At 41.1% G+C, this 11,760-nt stretch overlaps 1 protein-coding gene across 8 annotated transcripts in view; it reads right to left on the minus strand.

The window, feature by feature from the left end:
• Nucleotides 1-10,789, minus strand: part of SPHKAP (SPHK1 interactor, AKAP domain containing) — a 154,438-nt gene extending 143,649 nt beyond the window's left edge. For 3 of the 8 annotated variants that reach the window (XM_070618519.1, XM_070618518.1, XM_070618516.1), the window contains exon 1: nucleotides 10,237-10,789. In XM_070618519.1, the coding sequence (XP_070474620.1) occupies nucleotides 10,237-10,268 (32 nt within the window). In that variant the 5' untranslated portion in view covers nucleotides 10,269-10,789. The remainder of the gene's footprint in view (nucleotides 1-10,236) is intronic. The other 5 variants (XM_008512937.2, XM_070618521.1, XM_008512936.2 and 2 more) reach the window with 4 other exon arrangements.
• Nucleotides 10,790-11,760: the final 971 nt, after the last annotated feature.

Consider the following 11,760-nt stretch of genomic DNA (forward strand, 5'->3'; position numbering starts at 1 on the left):
GAGTCATTCATTTAATTTTTCTTGACTTCAGTTTTGTTATCTGTAAGCGAAGGGGATTGGGTAAGATGAATTTTACCAAAATCCTTTGTAGCTCTAAGATTCCCATTTCTCCAGCACAGGGAGAAAAGTGCTTGATATTTCAAAAGGCGTATTTTATAGGTAAATTTCTCCATAAGGAAAAATTGTTTTAAGAAGTTAGGGGTCATCTGTCAATCATGTCAAATGCTGCTGAGAATCACGTAAGAGAAGAAGGGATCAATTTGGTTAGTCTAAGAGAGGTCACTCGGAAAATGAGAAGAGAAACTGGAGTTGAAGTGTGCTGAGTATCTACTTCCTAGCATGTCTCCTTCCATTCGCAGCAATCTCAGTGGCCCTCAGGTGGACGTGAGGACTGATATTCAAGGAGCGCAGCAACTCTTACTGCATCCCAGAATCTTGAAGTTCAGGAGAGAGTGACTGCTCAATTATTGTTGCCTGATAACTGACTCTCCAATCTTCTCATCTCATGTTGACATGCTCCTAAAATCAGCATGTTGCCAGTTGCAGCATTGGAAGAATCTAATGTGGGATTTGGGGGTCTAATGTAATTGCCTATCTTGAAAATTGAATGAAGTCAAAATAACCTTTGAAAATCCCCTAAGAGGCTGATAAATTATGGCATGTTGGATTTTGTGAAAAAGTCTTAAATTATTTGTAAGTGTGTGTATACTATAGAAAATGTGCAACATGTAATAGAAAATACAAGTTAAATATAAGATTACCATAAATTTTTAATAATAAGGAGTCAAAGAGAAATGAAAGAATGAAAAAGGAAAAGAAACATGTAGCACTGAATTTGCATGGGTTGAATGTGTATATTGTACACCATGGTATCCCAAAATAGCAGCAGCTGTGTGAGAGTGTGAAATAGGCAATGTGTGAATTGATAGCAGGATGAGTGTGATTCCCAGTTCAAACTCCTTGCCTGTAGGGGGAGAGACATACAGGCCACGGTATTTATTGTCATTATCTGAGCTGGTCCGCAGGGCCTGCTTCCTGACTGCTTCTGTTCAAGTTGAGTTCCATTCCTCCCTTTCTCCAACCCTATCCTCATATCGCTACTTCCAGGAATAGAGTGAAGAGGATATTTTGAAGTCCAGAACAAAAAGAGAATTCTCTGAGATCCCTTTGAAACTTCACAAGCCAGCCTACAGCCCATCAGACCACCTACCATTTCAACTCTGAAGGTGGCAGGGTCAGACACGATGGGCTGGGTTATGTTGCACTATCAAACAACTCCAAAATCCCAAGGGATTAAAACCACAAAGGTCTATTTCTTGCTTATACTACGTCTCCATCATGGATTGGCTAAGGGCTCTGCTCCAAGTTCTACTCATCCTGAAACTTAGGCAGATGAAGCAGCCACTATGTGAAATCTGTTTTTCACCACAACAGAAATTAGTAGAAATGAAACAAATTGCACATTGGCTCTTGAACACTTCCACTGGGAAGAGACATATGTCCCTTCTGTGCTCTTTGCATTGGCTCAAGCAAGTCATGTGGTTATACCTTTTACCTAGAGGAAGATCAAGTGCAATTCTGCCCTATGCTTACTGGCACAATTGGAAATATTTTCTGAATAGCATTAATGACCATGCAACAAACAGATGTGCCAAAGAGTGGATTCTGTAGGGTCTCCAGATCTACCCTGATGTGGCCTTATGCTCTCGAGTAAGCTTCAGGAATTGAGTGGTTATTTCAGTTCAGTCATAGTAAGTTACTCATACATTGCAGTAGAGGAACAAATAGTCTTGTCACTCTTCCCGTTTATTTAAGAAATAAGGAGGGGAAGGGAAGAAGGGAGAGAAAGAGAAAGAGAGATATCACTCCTAGCAGAATCTTAAATGCCATTTGAAAGCAAGCATGCTGAATTTCTTAATTAAATTAATGTCTGCGGTAGACAGAATAATGAGCCCCCAAAGAGGTCCATGTTCAAATCCCCAGAACCTGTGAATATGTTTTCATATGGCAAAGCAGAATCAAGGTTCAAGATGGAATTAAGGTTATTAATCACCTGACCTTGATATAAGGAGATTACCACGGATTATCTGGATGGATCAATGTAAAGTCCAGGGTTCTTAAAAGTGAAAGAGGGAAGCAGAAGAACAGATCAGAAGTCAGAGAGAAGTGATGTAAGAAGGACTCAATCCACCATTGCGGGCTTTGAAGATGGAGGAAGGGAGTCATGAGGCAAGGGATGAAGGCAGCCTCTGGAAGATGGAAAAGGCAAGGAAACAGATTCCCCACTAAAGCCTCCAGAAGAGACTGGAGCCCTGCCAACACCCTGATTTTATCCAGTGACACCTACATCAGACTTCTGACATATACAACTATAAGATAAATTTGTGTTGTTCTAAGCCACTAATTTATGGCCATTTGTTACAGAAGAAATAGAAACTAATACAACGTTTTTATGTGTTTCTGAACTAACTTGTACTTCTAAAACCATGGCTATTCTAAGAAGTTCTGTTAACTGTTCCAATAATTTGGCCATATAGAGTCACGTGCTGAATAACACCACTTTGGTCACCAACAGATCACATATACAATGGTGGTCACATAAGATTAGTACATTTAGCCTAGATGGGTAGTAGGCGATGCCTACTACTTAGGTTTGTGTAAGTGCAATCTCTGATGTTCACACAATGACAAAATCACCTGGTGCATTTCTCAGAATGTATCGCCATGAAGTGACACATAATCATAATATGTATTTTAAATGAAAGGAATAAAAAAAAGCACATTGGTCTGCATGGTATCTTTTCTAGAGAAAAATTCTCTCAAATCATGTCTGAATATGTCACCTCTTCTATCTCAGGCATAAATTAAATGTGGCGTGGTATGCAGGTGGAGGTTTCAGTGTCTGTATTCTTACACTTCTTTGGGAATAGTCACAAACTTGTAAATTCATGTGCTTAACTCCTTTGGCTGTCACACCCTAGGTTTCCATTGCTTCCTGGTGGTTGTGTCAAAAATCTTATAGTAGGGGCCAGCCCCATGTTCAAGTGATTAAGTTTGCTTGTTCTGCTTTGGAGGGCGAGGTTTTCACTGGACTGGATCCTGGGCGCAGACCTGACACCTCTCATCAAGCCATGCTGAGGCAGCATCTCACATAGCATAACCAGAGGCACTCACAAGTAGAATATACAGCTATGTACCAGGGGGCTTTGGGGAGAAGAGGAAGAAAAAAAAAAAACCTCATAGCATCCACTGGTCTTCTTAACTGATTTTGATTCTGAGACTATAGTTGTAGAAAGATTGAATCAATAGGCATTTTGAAAAAGTGGCTGTTGAAATTATATGCTAAGCTCATCAAGGGCATGAACCGTTTCTTACTCGTCATCATATATGCTTCAGTAACTTTCTTGGAATAGGAGGTCAAAAGTGTCTGAAATAAATGAAGCCATGTGGCATGAATGAGTGTCTCAGAGGCCACCAGGGTGGGAACTGTACATGCATTAGGAAGTAGAGAGGAACAATGATGAAGTCAGATAACATAGGATTTGAAGTTTGAAAACCACAGCTCAAGTTCTGACTCTGTCACTCGCTAGTTGAGTGACTTTGGGCAACTCATTTAACCTTTCTGAGTCTAAATTTCTTCATCTTTAAAATGAGGATAAAATATTGGCACTGACTTCCAGTTTCCACTTGGGGAAACTCTATTACCCTAGACAAGATATCTTGCTTTCATTAAAAAATTAAAAGGTTGGAGCAAAAGGCAAAAAACACACACACACTTCCAAGGGACAAAGCATAGAACCAGACTCAGCTATGACACAGATGTTGAAACTATACAGCAAGGAATTCAAAGTAATGATTACTATTTTAATATCTCTGATGGAAAAGGGCGATGGCACATAGGCTCACACGGATAATTTCAGTAGAGAGGCAGAACTATAAGAAAAATCAAATGGAAATGCTAGAAATGCAAAATACAATCACTCAGTGAAGAACGCCTTTGATAAATCCTTTAGTAGAATCAACTCAGCAAAGGAAAGATTCCATGAACTTGAAGGCAGGTCAATACAATTTACATAAACTGACACAAAAGGAGAAAAAAGAATAAAAACAACAACAACAAAACCAAATCAGAAGAGAGCATCCAAGAGCTGTATTCTAATATTTGTGCAATTGGAATTCTAGAAGGAAAAGAGAGAATGAGAACAGGGGAGGAAGCATATTCAGAAATCATGGCTGAATTTTTTTTGTAGTTAATAACAGACAACAAACTATAGATCCAAGAAGCTCAGAGAACACCAGACAGGATAAATACAACACACACACACACACACAGACACTCACTCTTTGGCATATCACATTCAAACTGCTCTAAACAACAGATGAGAAATGAAAAGAAAATTTTGAAGGCAGGCAGGGAAAAAAGACGTGACATAGAAAGGACAAAGATAAGAATGAAAACAGCTTCTTGGCAGAAACCATAAAAGCCAAAAGACAAAGTGACATCTTTAAAACAATAAAAGGAAAAACACCCTGTCAACTCAGAACTCTATGCTCATAAAAAAATATGTTTCAAAAAGTAGAAGAAAAATAGATTTCCTCAACTAAACAAAAACTGAGAGAATTCATTGCCAACATACCTTTCCTACAGGAAATGTTAAAGGAAGTTCTTTGGGCACAAGGAATGTAACATCAGGCAAAAGCTTGGCTCTACACGAATGAAGCATCAGAAATCAATAAATGAGGGTAAAAAAATTAATTATTTTTCTTATTTCTAATTGCTCTAAAAAAATCTGTTTAAAGCAAACATAGTAGTAATATAGAGTGTTTATAGCACACATAAAAATAAAATATATGACAACAGCAGCATTAAAGATCAGAAAAGAGAATTTGAATATACACTTTTAAGAAACTTACACTGTATGTGAAGTGATATATTATAAATTGAAGGTATATTCCTTCAAAATTACTAAAAGTCATATATTATAAACCCCAGGCCAATCACAAATTTTTTAAAATGGAGTGTAAATAATATGAGAAGATAAAATGAAGTCATTAAAAACATTCTCAACCCAAAAGAAGGCAGAAAAAAGGAACAAAGAATAGATGGCACAAATAGAAAATAGCTAGTTAGTTGGTGAATTTTAATCCAGACTTTTAAGAATCATAATAAATGTGCATGGTCTAAACAAAACAATTAAAAGGAAGAGATTGTTGGATGGGATAAAAAGAAGTAAGATACAATACCCGGTCTACAAGAAATAAGTTTAAATATGAAGACTTAGATTAAAAGCAAAAGGATAGCAAAAGGTAAATCAAAAGAAAGCTGGAGTAGCTATGTGAATATCAGATAAAGTAGACCATGTCTGAATTACTGAGCTATGCACCAGCATTGATTTTAAAAATCTATCATGAAACAATCATATTTAAAAGAATTTATTAAATATTATAGGCAGCAATAGCTAAAAGTTCACTGCCCCTTGTAGTTTACACACGCCATTTCAATTCTTACCCCCAACAAATTTTTCAAGTGTTTGAAGCATTCTTATTGTTCATTTTCCAGATGATGAAAATAAGTCATAGAGTTGATAAGCATTTTGCCCCTGAGTGGATAACCAAAACTACTAAGTGGTAGAACCAGGATCTTAATAACTGTGCCATATTCTTTTAAAAAGAGTGAGCTTTTATTACACCTTCTGTGAGCATTACGCTGCTCTTCCAATGGAGGGACATTAAAAATAAATCAAGCAATTCTCTAACCTGGGCTTTCTTTTGGATGGGTGGGTATTGCTTCAGTTCTCTTAAATGCCTTGATTTCACATGTCTCTTTCACGAGAATGAGAGGTTCATCAATATCTTGCCCAATTGAGAGTGTCTGCTACAATAAAGGCTATGGCATGCTAGAAGGTTAGAAGTAAGGACCCAGAAGATCCATGTACGCAGTGTATATATCCTTGTATCCAGGCGAAGACAGAGGGGCAGCAAGTCAAGCAACTTGCCCAGACAGTCACCGTCATTAATTTCAGAAGAGGACTAAACCCCAGGTCTCTAGATGTCAAATACATCACTTTTCCCCTTATCCTACTTATGATTCTTTGTAGCTGTACCTTACACACAGAGTAAAACTCCATTAAAATGAATAGTACTGGACAAAGGTGACCCCTTGTGAATGAGATGAGTTCGAATAGTTCATTTATAAGTTGATTATTTCATAATAGATAGGTATTTTACTAAGGGAACCACACGGATGGAAGTTAAGGGTCCCTAAAAGTGTCCCTATGTGAGGTGTAGCATTAATACACTTTTTATAATGATGTTTCTGTGGGAATTGCCTTCAGAATTCCCATCTCTTCTCTAGGTACCCATTATCTGGCAGCAATGTGGGATCTCAGAGTCCTGGGTATCGGAAATTACTAAATCACACTTTCGTCCTCAATAAGAAATAGCACCTCTTGGGCAGTGTTTCTCTGAGAAATATGAATTGGTTGATGTGGCCATGTCAGTCCTGATGTTGAGGAGAATATGAATTCCAGGATAGAGAATGATCTTAAGTTTATACTTAAGACGGTATCTGATATTTGTCCCTGATCTGCAATTTGTTAAAAGTGATGGATTAATCTTTGCTGAAAGAATTTTTGATAACTAGGACACAGAAATGTAAACGTACTCTTGAATTTCTCCTTTCACATGAGTTTGAAAACAGATGACCTTTCAATAAAACCTTGTTGACGGAAGACCTCAGTCTAGTTTCCGGTATTGAGTTGTTTGCTCCTTTAAAAAAGAAAATCCAGTTGCTTTTCCCTCTGGAACTAACATTCTTAAAGATAAAACCTTAAGATTTTGGTGGGCTTTATGGTAGGTTAAAGTTAGGTTTGGTTAAAATAAACTGACAAGAAATCTAAATACATTATTTTTTCAAAAGTTCATCTTTGGGGATTTTCTCATTCAAAGAGCCATATAAAAACCTTATTATTGAAATAGAGTCCACTAAGCCAAACAAAACAAAAAGAACAAAATAATACAGTACAAAAAATGCAACAGATGTAGGAAATAAGAGATGGCTTCCTTCTTAATCATCAAATTCAAGCTTAGCTATGGTCAAGGGGACAAATTATTTACATTTGCAAAAATATTTTCAGTACTTGTTGGCTTTAAAAGATGACCCTTCTGGGGCTGACCCAGTGGCAAAGTGGTTAAGTTCGTGTGCTCCACTTTGGCTGCCCTGGGTTTGTGGGTCCAAATGCCGGATGTGGATCCACACATGGCTCATCAAGCCATGCTATGGAGGCGTCCCACATACAAAATAGAGGAAGACTGGCACAGATGTTAGCTCAGGGCCAATCTTCCTCACCAAAAAGAAAAAAATGATCTTGCTTTTTAGCCTGCCCCCATATGTTCTCATGACATCAATGTTATCCAAATTGTGCACCAGAATGTCCCCCCCACCTTATCTGCAATGTCATCCACATAATTTATTGTACATTTAAAAATGAAAATATTCATAGTAAAAAGTAATTGGAACTTTCACAGAGTAAGGTACCATAGTATAATACTCCAAAGAACCATCAACAATTCCTTTTTAAAAAAACATGCTTCAAAGTTTCTAAAGTATATGAATCAAATATAATTTTTAGATCAATCTTCATAGAATATTGCTTAATTAAAATTTCAGTCATTTATATCTTTGATTCACTGAAAAATTTAAGACAATCTAAAAGCCAACACAAAAAATATGTTCTATAATTAACTTGATATATTGTCATTTTTTCTCAGTCCACTTCTTAAACAGAATGTCTTAAATTGCTTTATAATTCTTAAGAGAAACAGTGATTTATAATCACCAACTTAATTTTATTAGATACTGAACATGTTTCAGATTTAGACAACACAAATATTGATTGACAATAATTTGATTTTTTCCTGATCATTGTCATTTTCTTGAAAAAGATTGTCTAGACTACCCAGTCATCAATTCTTTAAATTCAAAGTTTCATGGTTTTATGGAGAAGTGGTATGACTAAAATAATATCTCTACACACTGTTTTTTTAATTCTAGTTTATTTTTTCCATATCAATACCTATGACTTTCAGTTAAATATCATTAGGTTTCTTGTATTCAATGAAATAGAGGACCAAATTAACTCATCTACTGGAGTTAACTGAATATTTTTATATGAATAAGGGCACTAGTAAAATAGCTGTATTGCTACACTGATTTGTGGGAATGTTGTGTGTTGTAGTGAACAAACAGTGAAAGTCAAAGATTTAATTTGCTGCAGCTGATGTTAAATCCTTATTAACATTTTTATAGGCTACTACAAGATACAGAGCAATATTATTGCAGTTGGTTTGCTCTTTAAAAGATCATTTTACAGTACTGCAATAGAAATAACTTTCAGAAATTGTAGGCATAATGCATTTCTAATATTTTAGAAAATGTCCCAGCTTTTGAGTAGGAATACAATTCTGATCCAGGCACAGCAGTATTGATCTGCAAAACTGGATTTCAAGCAAGCAATCTCTTGTCTAAAGTGTCTCTATGGGAATGTTGGAACCGTTTAATTCACCATTTCAGTTCTAATGATCTCAGGCAGTAGAACAGACGGTGTACAAAGTGAATCCCCAGTTTGCCTGACTTTCAAAATACCTCACACTTTTACCTAAAAATCAGTGGCAATATTTTTTTTAAGTTTGAAAGTATTTTCCTGAGGGTTCTTACTGTTCCTTTCATGCATAAGAGCAGAATGGAGAGACCTGGTAGTAGTTTGGCCGCGTTTGGTCCCCAGATTAGAGAATTTTCACTTGGGAGCAGCTTCAGGCCACGCGTAGAAACTACCGCAGGTCTTTTCAGAGCCCTTTGCCACCCCCCGTCGAAGGGATGCTTAAAGAGGAAACGCCTGTGGAGTAGGAAAAGCTCTATTTCTTTGCAGAATATAAATACTTCAAGTCTCTAGATGGCAGCCTTCAACGCGTTTGAAAAACAGTCTCTATCCTCCTCTGCCACCCCCACTCCACTTCCACCCCCGTCTCGGCTACTTGGCAATGTAGTATCAGCTACATGTGTGGCATAGCCTGTGGATGCTGCGTTTTGCTGCTCTTTAAGAATGCAGGCTTAAAAGGTTTCTTCCAGCGCCTGGTATTCTCGGCTGGAAGCTGCCTAGATGTTTGCTTCAGGAAAAGAGGAAGTAAGGGATGACAAGATGAGCAACACTAAGCCTCTCGCCTAGGACAGGTGGAGGTGTGCGGGCGGCAGGGGGACACCCTCACCCTGCGAGCAGCGGCATCCTCTGCTCTCGGTGTGGACGCTCCGCGGGAGAACAAAGAGCGCAAAAGCCACCTGCCCAGCTGGCGGAACACAACCAGCGCTACAGCCTCAATTTATCCCCGAGGTTTATGGGGGAAGAAATATAAAAATCTCAGTTTCTCAAATTCACAAAGGTCTGAGTTGGAAGGAGTGCGGCACAGGGGTAGAGGGAAAGAAGGAGACGCAAACAGGGGAAAACACGTTGCTGCCTGCTGGCAGCGTCTAAGGTGATGTCCCTGACCTACTCCCTGTGGGGACCCTGGGACTGGAGTAGAGTCAGAGAAAGGGCACGGCTAGAGATGCTAAGCAGGAACTTTCAATTGGTAGGAGATGTGGTGGCAACTGAGGCGGGTGGGACCGGAGCGGACCGAGGTCTTTTCCGTCCTGGGTCTCAGTCAGGCACAGTCTCGGTGTTGGTCGGCGGGTTAGGAGCAATCTCCCCAACCTGCCACCCTTACCTTCTCACGCCAACAACTGAACGCACTCGCCCAGGTCAAGATGGACGGGATGTAAGGGTACTTTGCCCAAGTCTTGCTCCCTCCTATTTTCATCTCTACCTTGGAACCCGTCTCCCCACAAGGCGGGAAGCCTCTCCAGGCTGCGTCCACGGAAAGTCCCGCTCCTGGCTTCCCCCGGGCAGAGCAGAGCCCAGCCCCCGGCCCTAGAGGCGGGCACGAGCTGTCCCCCCATCCCATGCTCCTGCGCGCAGGCCGCACCCAGCATCATGCCCTATGGGGCAGTTGACAGGGACCAAGATCGCTCAAGAGCTTCTCGCACAGCCGGGCCAGACTTTATTCCAAGTGCAGAGTCCTCCGTCTCCTCCATGGGAGCCCCATGCAGACCGAAGCGCCCCCAGGGCAAGCTCCTGAGGGCCCCGGAGCGCAAAACGGAGTTTGAGGGGCATCGGTTTGGCCAAAGGCGGAAGCGAGTCTTACCTTGGTACGGAGAGCCGGGAGTTGCCATCCATTGTCGATGGGCGCGTAGAGAAGAAAGGAGGAAAGTGCGGGCGAGGGACGGGAAGTCTGTGGTGCGAGGACCGGGCTCTCAAAGCACAGGGAGGGACGCGCGCGGGGACAGAGGCGCGCAGGCTGGGACCGCTGCGGTGCTGCTGGACACACGCTCCTCCCCGGCCAGGAAGCGCTGAGCGCTGCGACCGCCCGATGGTCCCCTCCCGTCGCCCCTCCGATCTTGCAAGAGCGCTTGGCTAAACCTCCAACCCTTCCGCCCAGCTCCTGCCCTCCTCCACCGTAGCTCCAGTCTCAGTTGTCAGACGCTCCTTCTGAGCTTTCCCTTCCCGCTCCCAGTGCCCAGCAGAGGTGACTCCGATACAATTTCTCTCTCCCCGCCCCTCCGTCCAGTCCCCTCCCCTCTCGCTTTCTCTCTCGGGTACAGCAGATCTGAACCCTGAAGTTGTTCATCCACTTTTCCACATTCACATTCTACTCCTGGCAATGCCCACAGTCCCCACTGGTCGCTCATCCTGCCTCTGGCTGCCTCTCTAGATTTTACTTTTGTTCCTCTCCTGCCATGTAGTGGTTGACCACTCAGAACAGCGCGCTTTGATCTCCTAAAGACTTTCCCTTTACTTGGATTTTCTTTCCTGTTTTTGATTCTCAAAATTCTTCATCGAATTCATTTTACTTAATGGTGACTCACTCATTCCTCATCTGTTAGACGCCTGTGTGCACATAGAGAGCTCAAAACATGTGACAGGGGTCATCCATCAGAGGCCAGCACCTAGACCCTGGAAGGAAGGGCTGTCACAAAAATCCCAAGTGCCTGGTTCAGTATTTCCTTGAGCAAAATGACAGTTGTTCTAAGAAGAAAGCCATCCATAATAGCAAATGACTGTTAAGATGAGCATGCTGTTGACTCTGATCCTTTTTCATTAAACATTTTTTTTTGAAAAGAATACCATACAACTTCCACAAATGGGAGGATGGAGTACATGCACTTTGCCCTATTCCTTCTGGTAAACACAACTAAAAGCACTGGAGATTATGAAACAAATGTAAGAAGACAGAAGGTAGACAGAAGAAGGCAGACAAATTAGGGACTTTGGGACTCAAGGAATGACATGGTGGTGAGTTTCTGGGTTTTCTTTTTGCCTCATATATCCCAGACTCGGGGCTGAAAAAGTTGGCTGACCAGAAATGTCCACAGGTGCAGACGGAAAAAGCCTGGTCTCTCTAGCCCCAGGACCAGGAAAGGGGCAGCCTAGCAAGACAGAAAATTTGCAGACAGTAATGGCTCCACTCTGGCACAATATTGAATAAAAAATCCTGTGGTCCCACCCCACCCATGCCATCAAAGGCCAAGTAGGGGACCTAGATTCTACCATTTCTAGGCTCTAAGGAGGCACCCCAATCTCCCAGCCCAGGTGGTGTCACAGGAGGCTGAGTAGGGAGACAGGACTCTCATCCCCGTCAGGCAGTAGCAGCCCTCTCTCCCGACCTTGG

The sequence above is a fragment of the Equus przewalskii genome, chromosome 5, assembly GCF_037783145.1.
Source record: "Equus przewalskii isolate Varuska chromosome 5, EquPr2, whole genome shotgun sequence".
NCBI classification, from domain to species: Eukaryota; Metazoa; Chordata; class Mammalia; order Perissodactyla; family Equidae; genus Equus; species Equus przewalskii.